General features: G+C 44.6%; 1 protein-coding gene across 3 annotated transcripts in view; it reads left to right on the top strand.

The window, feature by feature from the left end:
- ubr2 (ubiquitin protein ligase E3 component n-recognin 2) overlaps positions 1–16,970 on the top strand; it is a 96,396-nt gene extending 79,426 nt beyond the window's left edge. The window contains exons 38-46 of one of the 3 annotated variants that reach the window (XM_030747547.1): positions 6,021–6,088; positions 7,277–7,415; positions 7,542–7,632; positions 7,787–7,917; positions 8,005–8,107; positions 15,217–15,351; positions 15,707–15,877; positions 16,001–16,102; positions 16,193–16,970. In XM_030747547.1, coding sequence (XP_030603407.1) covers positions 6,021–6,088; positions 7,277–7,415; positions 7,542–7,632; positions 7,787–7,917; positions 8,005–8,107; positions 15,217–15,351; positions 15,707–15,877; positions 16,001–16,102; positions 16,193–16,334 — 1,082 coding nt within the window. In that variant the 3' untranslated portion in view covers positions 16,335–16,970. Of the gene's footprint in view, positions 1–6,020; positions 6,089–7,276; positions 7,416–7,541; positions 7,633–7,786; positions 7,918–7,998; positions 8,108–14,294; positions 15,192–15,216; positions 15,352–15,706; positions 15,878–16,000; positions 16,103–16,192 lie in introns of those variants that run through there. The other 2 variants (XM_030747546.1, XM_030747548.1) reach the window with 2 other exon arrangements.
- The last annotated feature ends 6,111 nt before the right edge of the window (positions 16,971–23,081 follow it).

The raw sequence follows: 23,081 nt of genomic DNA, 5'->3' as shown, positions 1-23,081 counted from the left end.
TTTTGGGAAGTCTGACCACACCTCTGTCCTTCTCATGCCGAAATACAAACAACGGCTCAGGCAGGAACCCCCTGCTGTGAGAGAAGTGACACGGTGGTCTGATCAAACAGAGGCCGCTCTGCAGGGTGCGTTGGATTCAACCGACTGGGACATGTTTCGCAGCAGCGCGGGCGGAGACATCGAGGAGTTTACGGAAACTGTCGTGGGATTTATTGGGAAAGTTGTTGAAGACACTTCACTTAGGAGGACCATCAGGACTTTTCCCAACCAGAAGCCGTGGGTGGATGAATCTGTCCGCGACGCCCTGAGGTCCCGCACCATTGCCTACAACTCCGGCCTCGCCTCTGGGAACATGGAGGACTACAAGGCTGCATCATACAACGTCCGCAGAGCGGTGAAAGAGGCTAAACATCGCTACGGCCGCAGACTGGAACAGCAACTACAACAGTCTGACCCCAGGGGACTGTGGCAGGGACTACGCACCATCACGGACTACAAAGCACCACACACACACCCGGTGAGTGCCGACGCTTCTCTGGCTGATCAACTCAACATCTTCTTTGCGCGCTTTGAGTCGGGAAGCCGACAGCCCGCTGCGCTCCCGGCCGGAGGGGAGGAGACACTCACTGTGACGGAGCGCGACGTGAGGAGGGCGTTTAGAGGTGTAAACACCAGGAAAGCGGCTGGACCAGACGGTATTAGTGGACGTGTCCTTAAGACCTGCGCTGACCAGCTGGCACCTGTGTTTACACTGATATTCAACCTCTCACTGAAACTGTGTGTGATTCCCACCTGCTTTAAAAAGTCCATCATAGTCCCTGTCCCAAAGAAACCACACCCCAGCAGCCCCAATGACTTCAGGCCCATAGCACTCACCTCTGTGGTGATGAAGTGTTTTGAGAGACTCATCAAGACATTCATCACCTCCTCACTGCCCACCACCCTCGACCCACTACAGTTTGCATACCGGCCAGACAGATCCACAGATGACGCCATATCCTTCCTCCTCCACAAGACCCTTTCACACATAGACACTGGTAAGGGGAACTATGTGAGAGTGCTGTTTGTAGATTACAGCTCAGCATTCAACACCATAGTTCCCTCCAGGCTGGTCTCTAAGCTGCTGGACCTGGGCCTGGGCCCATCCCTGTGCAGGTGGGTTCACAGCTTCCTGACCAGCAGACCACAGGTGGTACGAGTGGGTCACCTCACCTCATCCTCCCTCACCCTCAACACTGGATCCCCCCAAGGCTGTGTGCTCAGCCGTCTGCTGTACTCACTGTACACCCATGACTGCGAGGCCACGTCAGAGTCCAACGTCATCATCAAGTTTGCTGACGACACTGCTGTTGTGGGACTAATCTCCCACAATGAGGAGACAGCCTACAGGAGAGAGGTCTCCCGCCTGGAGAACTGGTGCCAGGAGAACCACCTCCTGCTCAACGTCAGCAAAACGAAGGAACTGATCGTGGACTTCAGCAGGAAGCAGCAGAGGGACTACCATCCACTTGTCATCAGTGGTGCTGAGGTGGAAAGAGTGGACACTTTCAAATACCTGGGAGTGACCATCTCACAGGACCTGTCCTGGACTCAACACATAAACATCACTGTGAAGAAGGCCAGACAGCGTCTCTACCTCCTCAGGCGGCTGAGAGACTTCAAGCTCCCACTCAAGGTGCTCAGGAACTTTTACACCTGCACCATCGAGAGCATCATGCGTGGGAGCATCACCACCTGGATGGGAAACTGCACCAAGCAGGACTTCATGGCCCTAAAAAGGGTGGTTCGTTCAGCTGAACGGACCATCAGAACCACCCTCCCCAACCTGCAGGACATTTACACCAAGCAGTGCAGGCTGAGGGCCATGAAGATCCTAAAACAGCCCAGCCACCCCGGACACTCTCTCTTCTCCCTGCTCCCATCAGGCCGGCGTTACCGCTGCCTGAGGGCTAAGACTGAAAGGTTGAAGAAGAGTTTTTACCCACAAGCCATCCGTCTGCTCAACTCTGAGCCCTAACTGGACCATTATTGCACAATGTAAATATTATAATTTATAAAAGTGTGTATAGTGTATAGTATATAGAGTATAGTGTATAGTGTGAATTACTTTTTTTATTTTTATTCTTCTTCTTATTTATATGTGTGTGTATATATGGTTGCAGGTACAAAATACATTTCACTGTGCATTGTACTGTGTATAACTGTGCATGTGACAAATAAAACACTATCTGATCTGATGTTCAAATTCACATATGCATCTACTAAAAAGCTCAGACAAGTTGGAATCTCAGTGACCTTCACCCCAAGGTCAGAGATCAAAGGTCAAGTTTTCTGAAAATTGTGTGAACACAATAACTGGAGAACGATGTGACCTAGGATTTTCAAATTGATGCCATAGATGTACCACCGATCTGCTAAACATATCAGACAATTTGGTTCTTGACAGTGACAGTATACTCAGTGGTTCATGCTTATTGTAATTTTAGCATTTCTTTGGTAAAGACCTTACAATAATTACAGAGAACCCCCAACAATCAAAACAACACCTGTGAGCAAGCACTTGGTAACAGCAGAAAGGAAAAACTCCCTTTTAACAGGAAGAAAACTCCGGCAGATCCAGGCTCAGGGAGGGGCAGTCATCTGCTGTGACTGGTTGGGGATGAGAGGAGAGAGAGGACAAAAGACACACTGTGGAAGAGACAGAGATTAATAATAACTATGCTTGGAGAAAATTCTTCTGACTTGAAGAAGAAAGTCATCTGCTGTCTACAACAACTTGAAAAGAAAAAGCCACTGAACACCATACATACTATCACCTACACCATGCATTAATGGACTGCCGAAGATCCGCAAAGAAGAAGTCCCACTCAGACCTGGTATTGGCAGTATAAACTTGGTCATCTACAACATTTCCAAGCACCTCACCACCATCTTATCGCCACTTGTGAGCAACACACTCCACCACATTGAAAACTTCACCAACTTCACTGAATCCAGATGTAACCATTGTGTCCTTTGATGTGGTTTCACTTGCATACCCACAACTGAGGCAGTGGAGACTGTCAGAAAACAACTACAGGAAGATGACTCCTTACAAAACAGAACCAGCTTTACCCAGATCAGATTTGTGCGCTTTTAGACCTCTGCCTTACCACAACATATTTCAAATACAACAATGAATTCTACAGACAAAAGCATGGATGTGCCATGGGCTCCCCACTGTCACCCATTGTAGCCAACCTTTACATGGCGGAAGTGGAAGGTAAAGCTCTTGGTTCTTTCAAAGGGATGGCACCTAGCCACTGGTACAGATATGTGGATGACACCTGGGTCAGAATCAAAACCCAAGAAGTAGAAGCCTTCACTCGCCACATCAACTCAGTGGATAAATACATAAGTTTTACCAGGGAGGACACCAGAGATAACAAGTTACCATTCCTGGACTGTGCAGTGATTACTGAGGAAGATGGAAGCCTCAACATTGAAGTTTACCAGAAGCCCACACACACAGACCAGTATCTTCTCTTTGACTCCCACCACCCACTGGAATACAAACTTGGGGTGATCAGGACCCTGCAACACCGGGCAGAAGGCATTTCCTCTAAAGCAGACGGGAAACAAAAGGAACACACACAAAGAAAGTCCTTAAAACATAGTTATCCCGACTGGGCTTTCATCAAATCAGCCAAGATGCACAGGAAAGAAGGTCAAACACAAACTAGGGGGAATAAGAACAACAAGCGGACCAACATTGTCATACCTTATGTGGCAGGCTTGTCAGAGAAACTCAGAAGAATTTTCTCCAAGCATGACATCCCAGTATACTTCAAACCAAGTCACACCCTAAGGCAAAAACTGGTTCATCCCAAGGACAAACCCCCCAAACACGAGACCAGCAATGTCTGCTGTCCAGTGCAGTGAAGAGTGCTTGGACCTCCACATTGGAGAAACCAATGGGCAATGGCATCTTGACAGTACAGGTGCTGGTCATAAAATTAGCATATCATGAAAAAGTTGATTCATTTCAGTAATTCCATTCAAAAAGTGAAACTTGTATATTATATTCATTCATCACACACAGACTGATATATTTCAAATGTTTTTCTTTTAATTTTGATGATTATAACTGACAACTAATGAAAACCCCAAATTCAGAATCTCAGAAAATTAGAATATTGTAAAAGGTTCAATATTGAACACACCCGGTGCCACACTCTAATCAGCTAATTAATTCAAAACACCTGCAAAGGCCTTTAAATGGTCTCTCAGTCTAGTTCTGTAGGCTACACAATCATGGGGAAGACTGCTGACTTGACAGTTGTCCAAAAGATGACCTTTGACACCTTGCACAAGGAGGGCGAGACACAAAGGTCATTGCTAAAGAGGCTGGCTGTTCACAGAGCTCTGTGTCCAAGCACATTAATAGAGAGGTGAAGGGAAGGAAAAGATGTGGTAGAAAAAAGTGTCCAACAACAGGGATAACTGCACCCTGGAGAGGATTGTGGAACAAAACCCATTCAAAAATGTGGGGGAGATTCACAAAGAGTGGACTGCAGCTGGAGTCAGAGCTTCAAGAACCACCAGCACAGACGTATGCAGACATGGTTTCAGCTGTCACAGTCCTCGTGTCGAGCCGCTCTTGAACTAGAGACGGTGTCAGAAGCGTCTCGCCTGGACTAAAGACAAAAAGGACTGGACTGCTGCTGAGTGCTCTAAAGTTATGTCCTCTGATCAAAGTCAGTTTTGCATTTCCTTTGGAAATCAAGGTCCCAGAGTCTGGAGGAAGAGAGGAGAGGCACAGAGTCCACGCTGGCTGAGGTCCAGTGTAAAGTTTCCACAGTCAGTGATGGTTTGGGGTGCCATGTCATCTGCTGGTGTTGGTCCACTGTGTTTTCTGAGGTCCAAGGTCAACGCGGCCGTCTACCAGGAAGTTTTAGAGCACTTCATGCTTCCTGCTTACCAACTTTATGGAGATGCAGATTTCATTTTCCAACAGGACTTGGCACCTGCACACAGTGCCAAAGCTACCAGTACTTGCTTTAAGGACCATGGTATCCCTGTTCTTCATTGGCCAGCAAACTCGCCTGACCTTAACCCCATAGAAAATCTATGGGCTATTGTGAAGAGGAAGATGAGATACGCCAGACCCAACAATTCAGAAGAGCTGAAGGCCACTATCAGAGCAACCTGGGCTCTCATAACACCTGAGCAGTGCCACAGACTGATCGACTCCATGCCATGCCGCATTGCTGCAGTAATCCAGGCAAAAGGACCCCAAGTATTGAGTGCTGTACATGCTCATACTTTTCATGTTCATACTTTTCAGTTCGCCAGCATTTCTAAAAATCCTTTTTTTTCATATTGGTTTTAAGTAATATTCTAATTTTCTGAGATTCTGAATTTGGGGTTTTCATTAGTTGTCAGTTATAATCATCAAAATTAAAAGAAACAAACATTTGAAATATATCTGTCTGTGGGTAATGAATGAATATAATATACAAGTTTCACTTTTTGAATGGAATTACTGAAATAAATAAACTTTTTTATGATATTCTAATTTTATGACCAGCAGCTGTATTTTCTTGTTTCTCTGAATTGACCAAAATGTTGTGTCCTTTCCTGATGTTCCTGCTGTGTCTCTGATGGACTTCTTGTGCCATTCAGACCTCCTTTCACTGCAGCTTCAACCACCTGGAATCACCAGCACACCTTTAATCTGATGAAATAAAGAATAACTTACACCTGTCCTTGAAACAGCTTTGAGTCACATATGCAGTTATTTTTGATTACTATAAAAGAAGAAACTACATATAAAGATCCATGATATAGATGATTTACTGTTCCTCTGGTTTGGAATGTTCATGACCTCAAATTAAAGCTTAGTCTTCAAGTGTTCAGCTTTAGCCTCTGTTTGTAATCAATTAACATATCTACCTGATCACTGAGTGACCTACTTGTACATTTACAGTGATCAGCTGGGGTATGCACTCTGACTGTGTAATGTATGTGTGTGTGTGCAGCTTTGGTTCCAGACACTCAGGTAGAAAACACTCCGAGTATCCTCGACGTCGACATGTTTCACCTGCTGGTGAGTTTCATCACTTCACATCCATTTACGAATACCGTTATTAGTCCCACAATGGGGACAGTTAACAGAACACCCATCCAAGAAATACAAACAAAAACAGGAGGGACAGGTGTCTGAGGTCATGCAGCCGTTTTACCGGCGCTACCTTTAGCAGGAAAACTGAAAGAGATACATTAGGATAGTTAGGTTAAAAAAATCATCTCGTACTGTGTTCATTGTGAACACCTTACAAGGTTCCAAAAGAACACCTCAGCAAAGCAGCAGCACATTTAAAGCCTGGAGAGCACTAGGGTGGGTAGGGGAGACGAGCAGGATGCTGTGATGGACACGCATCTTCCAGACCAGCAGTTCATGATAAAATGGTACAGTCAGCCTTGGTTGCCAGGATACCAGTTCATACAGGTCACAACACGGGGCGGGGGTGAAGAGCATCTGTTTACAAACATCTCCAAGAGGTGATTTAGATAGACAGCATCCAAGGCCGTCTGGGAGCCAAATTCCAAATACTGCAATTGTTTTGGTTCAGGCCGTCATAACTATTTGCTGACAGACCTTACAGTTTTCTGGTGACCTCTCAGAAGTCCAATCATCCGAATTTGGTTCTACCCCGCCACGCAGAACAGACACTCCAACACTCCTCCAGATGTAATCCACTTCGATGCAGCTCTACTGAGCCTGATTGGGTTCGTACTGTTTCTGCATCCCTCGTAGGCAGCCTTACTAGGGCCCAAACAGCTGCCCAGAAACCAGATATCCCCAGGTCCAATTCAAGAAAATCCTGGTATCAATATATATGCCACGCCCACACAGTATAGCCAGGAACGTTATCTTCCATTCCCCACGGGAATCCATAACATAGCCAGCTGGGTGTGTAGTCGGACCAGAGGAAAGAGGGTTCCCCTTCTCCCAATCTCCTTGTGATGAGAATTTGATTATCAATAATGTTGAGAGACCAGTTGACCAGATCTATAATTTAAATTCCAGTTTGGGGATGTGTAAAGGGACGCGCTAAGCAGCGAAGCAGCAAAAAGCAGGGGTAGATGGGGAAGGTTGGGGAGAAGAGAAAAATGCTTCTGTCTCCACCGAGAGCAGGGAAGGGAAAAAAAAAAATCTGGATTCAAACCAGTTAAAGCTCATTTTATGTCCAGTTTGCATCCAGGTGACTCTCGTTTCTCGGCTTCTCTGCAGGTTTATGCCGTGCTGTCTTACACCTCTGTTCACTGTTTGGACCAGTCAGGATGCAGCGTGGTAGACTCGGGCCACCTCCACCTCCTTCACCTGGTTACTGTGGCTCACCTGATTCAGATCCTGCTCACCTCCACCACGGGTCTCTCTCTCTCTCTCTCTCTCTTGCACACACACACACATACACACACAAACAGCAGGTTTATGAACCTGAAGTGGCTGTCTCATCTGTCTCCCTCTCACCCTTGTGTCTTATCTGCATATGCAGAGGAGGTATGTATGGATCAGGACATTGGAGGGTCAGAGGAGGAGGAGCTCACCTGTCAGCTGTACAGCACACTGAAGAAATACCTGGGAAGGTGAGTTTGGATCGTGACCTCAGATAGTTATTGATCTGGCAGATATGTAATGTGTTAATACATTAAAAATTAATTGATCTTTATTGAGATTTTCCCCACATTATTTACATATTGATTAGCTGATGTAGTGTGTGTGTGTGTGTGTGTGTGTCAGTGTGTTACCTGAGGTGTCCTCTGGGTGGCAGCTGTATCGTAGTCTTAAAGCTGGTGTTCTGCCATTCCTCCGAGCCACGGCCCTGTTTTTCCACTACCTGAACTCTACAACGCCCCCTGCTGAGCTGCTGGGTAATAACAACAACACAGCTCAGTACAACAACAACAAACAAATGAAGACCAAAGTACCTACAACGAACTACTGTTTTGTAGTTACAGGTCCTGGTCAGTGGGAGGCACTGTGCAGCTACCTCAGTCTACCCTCCAACCTGCTGCTGCTTCACCACAACCAACAGACACTGCTGGAGCCACTCATTCACAGGTAAGGTTTATAAAGGTGACTGACGTACAGGTGACACCAATACACACAGTCGTGGAAAATAATTTTAGACATCAGAACATAATAAAAAATCTGGTCCTCAGCAGGTTATAAAATAACCAAAACGTAGAAGCAGTCCTGTAAAAACTGGGTCCCCCCGGTGATTCAGCAGCTTGTAGAACCTCTTTTAGCAGCAGTAACTGCAGAAATGGTTTTCACCCCTCAGCCTAAAAAGGCTGATGGGGTTTTGTTGACACCCCACCGGGCGGGCAGCCAACTTTCAAGTTAGTGAAGGCAATAACTCAAGAACCATGTGACCTAGGATGCTCACATGTTTTTTTTTTTTTCTTTTTCATTCATACCGTAGCATCTCAGATGAGTTCTGACCGTAATGATGATGATTACAAACAGTGACAGTATCCTCAGTGGCTTATAATTATTACAGTGTACAGGGTTCTAGCCAGAAAGAAAATTCAAAATTAGCTAATTAGCATTAGCTTGCTAATGTTAAAGAGAAATTCCCAACGCACTTGCCAATTGAGTGATGGTGACAGATAAGGCCTGAATTAGACTTCTGCCTCAGGTCTTTGCGGGTAACTAGAAGTCACCTCTGAAGCCTACATGGTAATCACAATCCTTGTAGATGTGTAGCTACATTTCCATTTGTCTATCTATTTTCTTCTGCTTATCCAATTCAGGGGCGCTGGAGCCTATCCCAGCTGCCAGCTGGTGGATTTGAATTCAGGATCTTCACCAACGCTAACCACAACACTGCTCACTTATCATTTATTTACTTATATTTTTTTAATACCACCAGCCAAAAATGCTCAGAATTAAATACACCTGCTGACCACTTCATTAGGTACACTTTGCTGCAGTGATGGACCCCTTTTACCTTCAGAGCTGCTCAGATTCAGAGAGGTGCTTTACTTTACTCTGAGATGTTGGTCCATGTTGGCTGCTGCAGATATGTTAAATGATTTCAAGACCTGCTAAGGATCAGATTATTTTTTGTCCTCATGTGTTGGAGATGGTATATGTTTGTTTTACTGTGACTGTACCCTACAGGTAAGTTACACAGACAAGTAGCGCACACACCAGTGTGTGACCCAGAACACCTAAGAGTGTTTATATTCACCCAACAGCTCAGCTCAACTCAACTTTATTTATAAAGCACTTTAATATCAATGCCATTGGCCAAAGTGCTGTACACAAATAAGAGCAAACAGGTTTAAAACACATGTATAAAAACTAAAACCACAATTAAAGCAATAAACAATAAGAACCAACATCTCAGACTGAGTTAAAAGCCAAAGAGAAGAAATGTGTTTTAAGAGAGCATTTAAAAGCAGAGAGCCAGCCTGCCTGATATGCAGAGGGAGATCATTCCACAGTTTTGGGGCAGCGACTGAAAAAGCACGGTCACCTCTCATCTTCCTCTTTGTCTTTGGGATAACCAACAGTGACAGATCAGCTGACCTGAGGGAGCGTGCAGGGACGTATAGGTGGAGAAGGTCAGACAGATATGGTGGGGCAAGGCCATGAAGACATTTAAAAACAAATAAAAGAATTTTAAAATCAATCCTAAAATGAACTGGGAGCCAGTGAAGTGAGGCTAAAGTCACTGTCATCTGTTCACATTTTTTGGCACCAATTAAAAGTCGAGCAGCAGCATTTTGTACCATCTGTAGTCGGGTGAGTTGTGTCTGGTTCAGCCCAACATAAGGTGCATTGCAATAGTCTAAGCGAGTAGTGACAAAAGCATGGATTAAAATCTCAAAGTGGTGCCGTGAAAGAAATCGCTTTATCTTGGCCAGTTGTCTTAATTGATAAAAGCTGGACTTGACTACTGACGCTATTTGAGCTGAGTGAAGCTGACACCCCACCCACATGAAAAATTCCAGCAAATAGATTGAGCGGTTAGTTCTTCGTTTGTGCTGCTTTTGTTTTGGAGTTATTAAAAATTATTTTTTAGGTCATCCAAAGGTCACCATCCCCCCATCTTGCTCCAAAACAAACCAGAGTGGTTTCCTTTTTTAGTGCTTCATTTGTGCTGGTTTGTGCCGTTAAAACTAGCGTTTGTGCTGCTTTCTTCTTCCTTTTTTTTTTAGTTTATTGATGGTGGGCAAGGAAATTGGTGCATTACCGTCACCGACTGGTATGGAGTGTGGACCAGAATGTCGCTCAAGGGTTATGTGTTAATTTTAGGATAACAAAATACTGTCTGATAAATTTTCATCTTTGAGATTTTTCCAAATATATCAACTAAATCTAGCTGTAGGAGCAGAATATGTATTTACTGGGTATCACGCATCACGGGGTAATTGGTGGGCCTGACTATATATGGTAGGGGGGTTTTTTTTGTTTGGTCAGGTGTTCCACCCGGAAGGAAAAACAGTTTTTGACCGCTGAAGCTGCAAGGACCTTTGCGAATTATAGCTGTTGATGTTTCAAGTGTTTTTGGAAATCTGTGCAAGTATAATGGACACTGATGATTGTGGATAAAAATAAATGGACGAAGTGTTCAACTGGCAAGTATGGCTCAGACTTTGATTCATCAGGCACCGTAATCAGCGCGTCAATTAGGGTAGCCCGTGTGTAGCACCTCAGTGGCTTAAAGCATTGGCTTAGCCTCTACACTAGCTTTACCGTATTTTTCGGGCTATAAGGCGCAGTTAAATTCCTTAAATTTCCTCAAAAATCGACAGTGCGCCTTATAATCCGGTGCGCCTTATGTATGAATTCTTGTGCTTACTGACCTTGAAACAATTTTATGTGGTACACTGCGCTCAAAAAATCTGTCGAAATGTTTGGTGCAACTTTGGTGAGGGACATTTAATAAACATCGACATTTTCCAGAGCGTACAACAGGGGGCAGGGGGGTAACACCCAGCGTACACTTTTCAAATAGTTGAGCGCCGCCATCTGACTGCCGATGGCTGAGGAATCCACACCATTGTGTGGTGTGCAGCGATATTTCCTCCGGTCTGGCAGATCAGTTCAAAGGCCTCATTGAATTCTCTAAAATAGTCCATCATCGATTCACAAAATGACTCTACTGACGATATTAGACAGGAACAAGCTGCAAGCGCGGCGCAGCAGGTGTGGAAAGCAGCCAAAGCCGCCGGAGATAAATTCAGCAAGAAGTGGAAGCATTTTTCCAAAATTAGAAACCGTACGCAGTAAACAGCAGAAAATGATGATGAATTTTATTCTACATGTTCCTGGCCTATTTTCATCTATGCTGGCCCATATCTTTGAGCGTAATATGAAAATAGACCCGTTCATTGATATTGCGTCTTATAATGCAGTGCGCCTTATGGTCCAAAAAATACGGTACTTTAATTCTTTTGTGGTGCTTACCGGTCAGTGTTATGTTTTACTGTCAGGCGATCACATGTCTTCACCTAATTAGAAGACAATGAATCACCTGCTGCAGGCTGTAATTACTGTTTTGGTTATGCGTTGGTTGTGTTTCAGCACTTTCTTGTCACCAATTCATTCAGTGTGAATTTGTCGGATGTTGTCAACGCAGGAAAGGACATTCGGTAAGTGTAGTTTCTCTTCGCTCTGCAAATAGTTGTACAGGAAAATACCCGAGGCCTTTCCTGCTTTTTAATGAGAATAGTTGTATACAACTTTATTATTTACTATATTTTTACACACGTTTTGAAAAAACGTGGTGGTGGTGGTGGGGGTGACATTATCGGCCAAAATAATAATTCATATCTCCGAAACGAAAGCAGCACAAACGCTAGTTTTAACGGCACAAACCAGCACAAACGAAGCACTAAAAAAGTAGACCACTCTGGTTTGTTTTGGAGCATGATGGGGGGATGATGACGTCATCGGTCAAATTATAATTCATAATAACTCAAAAACAATAGCAGCACAAACACTAGTTTTAACGGCACAAACCAGCACAAACAAAGCACTAACCGCTCAGTCTATTTGCTGGAATTTTTCATGTGGGTGGACTGTCAGCTTCACTCAGCTCTTAATTTGAGCATCAAGTTTAAGATTACTGTCCAGTTTTACACCCAGATTTGTTGCTGTCAGTGTCAGATGTTGACTCACAGGACCCAGATCAACATTAACTTTGGAGGTGTCACTAGGCCCAAACAACATGACCTCAGTCTTTTTATCATTCAGGTGCAAAAAATTTGTGGACAGCCTTAATATCTCCAATGTACTCTAAAAGATGGTTTGCAGAAAATGCATTTTGCTGCTTCAGTGGCACATAAATTTGACAATTTCAATTAGCATAAAAGTGGAATGCGATGTCATGTCTCCTAAAAATTAATTCCATTGGAAGTAGGTACAGAGAGAAAAGAAGAGGGCCAAGTATAGAGCCTTGAGGCACCCCACATGTAAGGGGTGTTGCACAAGATTCAGCAGCTCCAATATGGACACAAAAGCTTCTCTCTGGCCTCTTTCCCACCAACAGGGTTCCAGAGCCTGTGCCGTAATTTGAACCGTTAGGCGGGTTTTCCACCGCCGAAGCACTTGGTGCTCGGCCGAAAAACGGGTTCAGTTCCGGCCCCACAAGCTAGCTGGTCTCGAACCACGAACACGTGACAAAAGTGGCAGAAGGGCGTGACTCTGCCGTCTCAACATCCAGCTTTCTACCATATTACATGTGTATTACAGGAGAAAGCGAAGCGATTTTCACGGCTGTGAATTAGGTTGGGCTCTAAGGCTGAACTTGCTGCTTTGTATCAGTTCATATCACAGATAAAAGGACACAAAGTGCGTACTTGTCGTCTTGCTCTAATCGCTGTCTGTGTTTCCCTCTGTGCTGCACACAGATGCTGCAGTACTTTGGTTTGGACCCTAAAATGTATTTGCAGCACAAGAAAGGGGAGCGTGTTCTCCCACGTTTGTGCGCTTCGGCTTCCGGGTCCAGACAAGGACCCGCCCACACTCATACGTAAAGGAGCAGTTCACAGAAACGCGGTGGGAATGCGGACCCGTTCTTAATCGTTTCGCCGGTTCATTGGGAACAGCACGAGCACTGGCACGCGAACCGGTTCCTCGGCGGTGGGAAAGTAGCATCTGAAAGGTAGGACCTGAACCAATCTAAAACAACACCCTTAATGCCCACCCAGTTTTCCAGACGAGACAGGAGGATGTGATGGTCCACTGTGTCAAAGGCCGCTGTTAGATCCAACAGGACCAAAGCAACACAGTGACCAGAGTCAGTGGATAAAAGAATGTCATTAAAAACCCGCAACAGTGCTGACTCAGTACTGTGATGGGATTTAAAACCAGACTGGAACACCTCCAGGGTGTCATGATTATTTAAAAATGAGCTTAGCTGGCAGTAGACAACTTTTTCTAAAATTTTAGAAAGAAAAGGAAGTTTGGAGATCGGCCTAAAGTTGAAAAGTTTAGAGGAGTCTAAACCAGGTTTTTTAATAAGTGGGGACACCACTGCCTTCTTAAAGCTGGAAGGCACTATACCATTTGCTAAGCTCCCATTAATAATATTAAGGACATATGGTGCCAAGGTGGAAAGGACCTCCTTAAAAAGACGAGGTGGAATGGGGTCATTTGGAGAACCAACAGGCTTTAAATGACCAGTGATATCTCTCAGAGATGGCAAACTGACAGGCTCAAACTGGTCAAAAACAGCTAGCAACCTTATAGCGGCTTTCACAGTTTTCTGATAAAAACGCCAGCTGTCACGTAACAACTGGAAGGACACCTGTAACTTGTTGTTCTTCCACTTTTGCTCAGCTCTCCTGCAAGTGTGCCTGGCAGCGTGCATAGTGTCATTCATCCAAGGCTCAGATCGAGGTTTGGAAAATCTAGTTTTCAGCGGAGCCACGGTATCTAAGACAGTCTGGCAGGTCGAGTTGAACTGAGAGGTAAATTCCTCAACTAGACACAGACTGTACAAAATTAAAAGAGTCAATAAGATGTAGGAAATCATTGGCCAGCGGCTTCAAGGGACAGCATACATGAATATTAAAATTACCAACTATTAAAATCCGATCATAGTTTGGCATTATTCCCGCCAAGAAGTCAGCAAAGTCACCAATAAAATCTTTGTTATACTTGGGTGGTCTGTATACAACAGCGCACAACACTGGGGAGGCAGAGCAAAGCTCAAATAAGTTAATTTCAAAGCTGGAATAAGATGTTGTCAGATTGACCCGTTTACACTTATATCGTTCTTTGTAAACAGTTGCTGTGCCTCCGCCGCATCCTGACGTCCTCGGAGAATTAAAGTAAGTGCAGTCGGGTGGCAAAAGTTCACAGAAAGCGCTGGACTCACGAACAGTCATCGATGTCTCAGTAACACAGAGAAAGTCCAGTCTGCGGGATGTAAAGAAATCCTTCAGGATAAACGTTTTGTTGGCTAGCGATCTAGCATTTACCAGCGCCATCCTGACAGGAGCCGCAGCATTAGCCGACTGTTGGGCCCGAGAGAGAGGCCGCAGATTGCGTAGGTTCACCCCACGACCACTGAGGTAGGGAAAGGAGAGATCTGTTGGTTGCACCTCATCCGAGCCGACCACAGGAACCAGAGAGGAGGCAATCGGATCCACGAAGCGCCATGAAATAAAACGAAGAGACGCCGGCCCAGTATATCCAGAGAAAGCGACAGGAGAGCACGCCAAACTGGTTTTAAGTTTTATCAACCCGCCGCTGCATTTCCCACGATGTCTGCGCCTTCTGCGTGCAGAAAGAGCCGGAAAACGGTGGAGGTAAGCCGGTATACCCAAAGGAGGTGGGAGGTAGAAGGTCCTCTGCCCGTCTTGACTGAAACCTTCCCAACATATGCATGATTGACGTATATTTAGGAGTGTTTGGCAATCATAAACAAATAGAGAGTTGACATTCAGTGTACCAAGCGTAACAAGCAACCAAAACAACAGGAAAACAACCACAGTTCGTAGAGACAGAAGGCAGGCCACAGACACTGGCGCCATCTTGCTTATAGCTACAGCTGCAGAAAGCACACCTGGTAACCACATGTTACCTGAGGTCTCTGGTTATCTTAACATGAATAAAATTCGCCCAATTTCAGGAAATGAGAAAACTCATACTTGCAGTTACCTGAGGAAGAATCACCTGATCCCCCGTCTCTGTGTGTGTGTTTTCAGGTGGTGTTGTCATCCAAGTGTGAGACAGATGTTGCAGGGGGGTGGAGCCATTATCAGGTTCCCTAGGGAGTCGAATCGACTGATTGAGCTGCCAGAGGATTACAGTGTGTTGATCAACCAGGCATCCAGCTTCACGTCAGTATGCGCACTCACACACACACACACACACACACACACACACACACACACACACACACACACGTTCGTCCCGGTCTTTCACAAGAGTTTAGTCTGCAAAGAGACTTTTACTTTGAAAAATGACCAGACGCTCCTGTATAGGTGAGCTTGCAGGTCTCATGCCGTGTTTATAGATTACATCATCACTGCTTCAGTCAGCTAATCAACATCAGATTTTCTGATCCACCACCTGTTAACCAATCAGTCGGTTACAAAAAAATATTGCGATTCTGTAAATTCTGACATGACCTGAAACTCTGGACTAATCAGGACTCATCTGAGTGTTTGATAGGTCTCTGTGTTACCTGTGCAGGTGTCCGCGGTCAGGTAGGGATAAGTCTCGTGCTCCCACACTGTGCCTGGTGTGCGGCTGCATGCTCTGCTCTCATAGTTACTGCTGTCGGACGGAGGTGGATGGCGAGGATGTGGGCGCCTGCACCGCACACAGCTTCACCTGCGGAGCAGGCCTCGGCCTTTTCTTCAGGTAATACATCTGCACCTGTGGAGGACAGCATGTTACTCTGTCATGCACTGGTAACCTGTGTGTGTGTGTGTGTGTGTGTGTGTGTGTGTGTGTGTGTGTGTGTGTGTGTGTGTGTGAGAGCAGGGTCAGAGAGAGTCAGGTGTTGTTTGTAGCAGGTAAAACAAAGGGCTGCTTGTACCCGCCGCCGTACCTGGACGACTATGGAGAAACAGACCAGGGCCTCAAGTATGTCATTTGTTTATTTAGCCCCGGCCCGAGCCACCCCCTCCACCTGTTTGTTTGTTTATTTGTTTGTTTGTTTTTTGTTTTATTCAGGCGCGGGAACCCCCTCCACCTGTGTGCTGAGCGTTACAGGAAGATTGAACGTCTGTGGCGGCAGCATGGCATCACTGAGATCATCGGTCACGCTCAGGAGGCCAATCAGACACTGGTCACCATCAACTGGCAGCACCTGTGATATTTAACTCAGCCCCACCCTTGACCTTAGAGAGGCACTCACTAATTGGCTCTAAGCTGTGGCTCCACCCCTTTTAATAACAAACCTTCCTTGAACCAATAAACTTCCTGCAGCCCAATGCCAAGTAACTTTCAGGGATTTTTGACCTCCACATCTGCCCACCAATCAGAATAAGACAATAACAGGAAGCTGGAGTGAAGCCCCACCCCCTATCTTCAGACACATCACCACCCTCGTTTGTTACTGGCTGAAAGCATACTCATACTGTCTCTGTAGCAGTTTATTGATCGATATGTGGATCGATTCAGATCTATCAATAAAGCAAGATTGGAAGAGCTGAAGCTTCAGCTGATTGATAAGTGAAAACATATCAGCTGCATATTGACAAGCAGTGATCACGTTTATTTTAGTTTAACGTTTATTTAGAGCTGATTGGTGGTGTGCTGTGTGATGTCACTTTCTGTGTTTTATGTTTGAATGCAGAGAAACTTTATTTAAAGAGGTCAAGTTTTCAGTTTGATGTTTTTTTTTAATGGCTGTCAGCTGATCATCTCATTGATCTCATGACCTGTTAATATGTGAATTCTTGTATAAACGAGGACATGTATTATAAAAACAATAAAAGCTTTAAAATGACATCATTTCCTGTCATTTCATCACCTCAAGGTTGGAGCCTGTTTTCACTCTTATGATGTCATAGATGTATCCTCACAGGAACATCACACCAGTTTATCAATGTTCAGGTAAATTTTACCTGCTCTCACCTGCCAGATGATTGGTGGCACAAAACATGCCGTGTGTGTGGGATTAATGGTTAACTCGTGCTCAGTGTGGGTGGTGATTGTTGCTGAGCAGGATGTATTCAAAGCTCAACCTGCAGAGGTTACATGGGTGAAAACAGGTAACCAATTAACTGAGGAAACACCTGCAGGAGGAAGAGCATTTCCAAGCAAAGAGAGGAATTTATTTTCAAGATCCAGTGAAACTACAGAATAAGCACATCAGCATACTAGGGCTGCAATGATTAGTCAACATTGTCAACAACAATCAACAATAAAAATAGTTGATGACAAATTTAATTGTCAATAGTTTTTTTTTTTTTTTACTGATAATTTTATTTATTTTTTTAACAGATTGAGATGTCTTCCTGTCCGTCTACCTCTGGAGAGCTTCACATATGGGCAATCTGGTTTTTAAGGGATGATGTAAAATTCCATTTCCAGGTCCAAAACTGTCACGTGATCAATATGTCACAATGCTGTGGCCCTGGTTGTTTTAATGAGCCAATTCAAGCTGTGATTTTACTGATGAGAAAGAGAAGCAGAAATGGCTGCAGTTGATAAGGTATGTTACAATCATCTTTAATAGTGAACAGTCATTGGTTGTGCCATTGCTGTTTATTTACAAGCATTTGGACCCTGAAATGACATCAGACTTAAAGACCGGATTGCATTCAGCAACATGTTTAGTCATGGCGGCTGCTGGTGAAACTGCAACTTTGTTTTACAGGGAAGAAAAAGTACTATATATTGTTTTTATGGTTGGAAAAATGGACCGTTAAATTTATATCAGCAGCAAACCTGATTAAAATTTTTGAATGAAGTATCCATCTTCCGTGTGTTTACTACCACATTTTAAATAACCTTATGCTAAATGTAAAAGCTGATAGCTAAGTAAGTGCCATTTCATAATTATGTGATTCATAATCCGATTAGTCGACTAATTTCAATAGTCGATGACTAATTGACTATCAAAATAGTCATTAGTTGCAACCCTACAGCATACACATTAAAAATGAGTTATAGGTAAAGACATTTAAACTGCAGGACATATAGGGGTTGGACAATGAAACTGAAACACCTGTCATTTTATTGTGGGAGGTTTCATGGCTAAATTGGACCAGCCTGGTGGCCAATCTTCATTAATTGCACATTGCACCAGTAAGAGCAGAGTGTGACGGTCCAATTAGCAGGGTAAGAGCACAGTTTTGCTCAAAATATTGCAATGCACACAACATTATGGGTGACATACCAGAGTTCAAAAGAGGACAAATTGTTGGTGCACATCTTGCTGGCGCATCTGTGACCAAGACAGCAAGTCTTTGCGATGTATCAAGAGCCACGGTATCCAGGTTAATGTCAGCATACCACCAAGAAGGAGGAGGCACATCCAACAGGATTAACTGTGGACGCAAGAGGAAGCTGTCTGAAAGGGATGTTCGAGTGCTAACCCGGATTGTATCCAAAAAACATAAAACCACGGCTGCCCAAATCACGGCAGAATTAAATGTGCACCTCAACTCTCCTGTTTCCACCAAAACTGTCTGTCGGGAGCTCCACAGGGTCAATATACACGGCCGGGCTGCTATAGCCAAACCTTTGGTCGCTCGTGCTAATGCCAAACGTTGGTTTCAATGGTGCAAGGAGCGCAAATCTTGGGCTGTGGACAATGTGAAACATGTATTGTTCTCTGATGAGTCCGACTTTACTGTTTTCCCCACATCCGGGAGAGTTACGGTGTGGAGAAGCCCCAAAGAAGCGTACCACCCAGACTGTTGCATGCCCAGAGTGAAGCATGGGGGTGGATCAGTGATGGTTTGGGCTGCCATATCATGGCTTTCCCTTCGCCCAATACTTGTGCTAGATGGGTGCGTCACTGCCAAGGACTACCGAACCATTCTGGAGGACCATGTGCATCCAATGGTTCAAACATTGTATCCTGAAGGCGGTGCCGTGTATCAGGATGACAATGCACCAATACACACAGCAAGACTGGTGAAAGATTGGTTTGATGAAAGTGAAGTTGAACATCTCCCATGGCCTGCATAGTCACCAGATCTAAATATTATTGAGCCACTTTGGGGTGTTTTGGAGGAGCGAGTCAGGAAATGTTTTCCTCCACCAGCATCACGTCGTGACCTGGCCACTATCCTGCAAGAAGAATGGCTTAAAATCCCTCTGACTACTGTGTAGGACTTGTATATGTCATTCCCAAGACGAATTGAAGCTGTATTGGCCGCAAAAGGAGGCCCTACACCATACTAATAAATTATTGTGGTCTAAAACCAGGTGTTTTAGTTTCATTGTCCAACCCCTGTATTTTTAAGATTTTTATAGTCTCATTATGGGAAGAATAAATTATGTCTTAATGAAGTGCATCTTCTTTGAAAGTTTATGGATGTGGAATTTGGCAGTAGATCAGACTAATGAGCCAGAATGCTCATTCACACTGAAGTCAGGACCAAATGTTGTTATAGAAAAGTATATATCTGACAAGATGTTGTCAGATATATGTTGATGAAATTTGTAATGGTTTTTCTATAAAATCTGTAAAAGTATCTGATAAATGGGAGCTAGTCTGGGAAAATTCCATAAAAAGAGCAAAATGTGTCTATATCACTAATATTTATGCAGATTTATCCATTTTCTGCTGATTTACTGCATTGGAAACTTCTTTCAGATCCACAGAAGTCACTGTACTCTGTAGACAGCTGGTCAGCATCAGGGAGAGAAGGTGATGACAGTAGTTAAAGGTAAAACTTTTTTTTTTGGTTCATCAAGTCTTAAATACTGTATTGAATTGCTTCCTGACTTGTCTTTCTGATCTAAACAGCAAGTTGAATTCTGCTCGCTTTCTCCAACCCATTGTCTACGTGATCAAGAACTCTTTCAGCCTGACATTTGTACATCTTGTCTAACTGTTGCTGCTGCTTGGTGAGCTTGTTCTTTTGAGATGCACTAAGGGCATCTGCAGGTTTTGTGGTCAAAGAGGAAATTTTGTGTCTTAAATAATTTTCCTCTGCTTTTCTCAATTTCAGAAAGGACGTCCTCAGAAATTTGACAGTTTTGTATTTTAACAGCTCCCAATGAGGACCAAACATACACTGCTCAAAAGGATTAAAGGAACACTTTGATGAAAATGAAAATTATTGACCTACAGAGGCTGAATTCAAAGACCCTAAAAATCAAAATGAAAAATGATGCAGCAGCTGGAACATTTAGCTGAAATTTCATTGCAGTAACTCAAAATGGTACTCAGTAGTTTGTGTGGCCCCAACATGCTTGCATGTATGTCTGGCAATGTTGGGGCTCCTAATGAGATGATGGATGGTGTTCTGGGCAATCTCCTTCCAGATCTGGACCAGGGCATCACTGAGCTCCTGGACAGTCTGAGGTGCAACCTGGAGGTGTCAGATAGACTGAAACATAATATCCCAGAGGTGTTCTACTGGACTTAGGTCAGGCGAGCATGGGGGCCAGTCAATGATACCAATTCTTTCACCAGGAACTGCCTGCATACTCTCATTACATGAGGCCGGGCATTGTCGTGTCCCACAAGAGGGCATCAGGCCCTCAGGCCATCCTCAAGAAGTCTGTCTCTGATTGTTTGATCAGAGACATTAACACCAGTGACTGCTGGAGGTCATTTTGTAGCTCTGCAGTGCTCATCCTGTTCCTCCTTGCACAAAGGAGCATGTACCAGTCCTGCTGATGGGTTAAGGGCCTTCTACGGCCCTGTCCAGCTCTCCTAGAGTAACTGCCTGTCTCCTGGAATCTCCTCCATGCCCTGAGACTGTGCTGGGAGACACAACAAACCTTCTGGCAATGGCACCTATTGATGTGCCATCCTGGAGGAGTTGGACTAGCTGTGCAACCTCTGTAGGGTCCAGGTATGGCCTCATGCTACCAGCAGTGACACTGACCCTAGCCAAATGCAAAACCCATGAAAAAAAGACAATATGAGGAGGGAAAAATGTCAGTGGCCTCCACCTGTATTGGGGGTTGTCTCATTGTTGCTCCTCTAGTCCCCCAACTCTGGTCTTTGTGTTGTGGCCTGTGATGGTTTTCACACCTTCCCAGACCTCTCTTATGCTATTCTCCTTTAGCTTCTGCTCCACCTTTCTCCTGTAGCTTCCCTCACACAGCGTTTCACCTCCTCCTATGCTGCTTTAATCACCTCCTTCTCCCTACTCTCAAAGCCAGCCTTTTTCCTGTTGAGGACAACTTTGACTTCCTGCTTTACCCATGGTTTTTTGTTAGGGTAATACAAGAGCATTTCACCAAGCTCAGCTTGCTGAACAGAATTCTCCTGGGGAGCCTCATCTTGCTTATGCAGATTACATGTCCTGACTATCTGAGTCGATGTTTAATGACAGTAGCTTTGATGCTAGTCACCCCTGCTCTTTCCAGGACAACAATGTTGGTAATGTGGTCCTGCCAGCTGATGTAGAGAATGGAGCAGAGCTTCTTTTCATGGAATTGCTCCAGCTTTTTTTTTTATGTCTCGCTGGTACAGGGTCCATGTCTCGCAGCCTTATAGAAGGGTGGAAACAACTACAGCATTGTAGGCCATGATCATTCTGATATTGAGGTCTTTGTTCTTGAAAACACAGTTGATGAGCTTTCTGAAAACAAGATGCTCTGGACGCAGAGCAGATTTCCAAGGTAGGGGAAGTATTTCATGCATTCAATGTTAGTTCATGGGTGGATCTGTGTATAGTAATGGTTGTACCAGGATCTTGGTCTTTCCAGTGTTGACTAAAACAGGAATGTGCAGAGCACAAATTGTCAACTGACTGCTGCAGTTCTAGGGCTGAGTGAGCTGGGGCAGCATTAGTATCTGCATATTGCATCTCTGTCACTTTACAGGTGGTAGTAAGCTGCTCGGAGCAGAAGCAAGACAGATTAAACAGTTCACTGTTGAACCAGTATGTGATCTCCACTCCTGAGTTGCCTGGTGGAACCTTGTGCAGCATGGCAGCAAGGTAAAGGGAAAACAGAATTGGGACAAGAAAGCAACTCTGCTTCAGTCCACACGTTATAGGAAATTCATCCGAGATGGAGTTCAATTGTGTAGCACCTGGATAAAGTTGGTGAAGGGGTCTGGGAGACTGAAGCATCAAAGCACGGCACACATGGCTTCTCTTGGCACATTGTTGAAGGCCTTTTATTAAGTCATAGAAAATGATGAAGATGGGTTTTTTCACTGCTCTTGAGCCTCCTCCTGATGCTGTCATGTACAGAAAATCACGTTGATCATTCCTTGTGAGGCATGGAACCCACACTGGGATTCAGGCAAGATGGCTTCTGCAATCTCCTGAAGGTGACTGAGGCTGATACTAACCAGGAATGGAGGGCAGGGATATTGCTCTGTAACTGTCGCAGATGTTTTGGTCCCCTTTCTTGAAGATGGCAATAAAGACTGCATTTTTCAGGTCGTTCAATACATGCTTTGCCTCCCACATTTGATCTTATAGAAAATCTGTGGAGGTAGCCGAAGCTTTGAGCTGTGAAGTGGCACCAATGAAATCTAAAGGATTTAGAGAGTTTCTGTAAAAAGTGGGCCAAAATCCCTCCTTAGATGGTTGCAAACCCAGTGACCAACTGCCAGAAACATTGCCAGCAAGGGTTTCTCCACCAAGTACTAAGTTATGTTTTGGATTTCCTCTGCGTGACTGAAACCTGGATGTCTCCTGGTGAGTCCAGTGCCTTTTCTGAACTGTTGCCGCCTGACTGCTTGTACTTCAATTCTCCACGGTCTTCGGGGCGCGGTGGAGGTTTACTGACTGTTTTCAACTCAAACTTTGACTGTAAGCAGTTGTTTCCTTCAGTCCAGCTTTGAACTGAGTGTTTTCGAGTTGAGCCACTCTCCTGCACCGCTCTGTGGTGGTTTACCATCCACCAAAGTATAATTAAGACTTTTTAAGTGACTTCTCTTATCTCTTGGATGAAATCATGCCAAGATATG

Source organism: Archocentrus centrarchus, chromosome 15 (genome assembly GCF_007364275.1).
Source record: "Archocentrus centrarchus isolate MPI-CPG fArcCen1 chromosome 15, fArcCen1, whole genome shotgun sequence".
NCBI lineage: Eukaryota > Metazoa > Chordata > Actinopteri > Cichliformes > Cichlidae > Archocentrus > Archocentrus centrarchus.
This window is presented reverse-complemented; position numbering and strand designations above follow the sequence as displayed.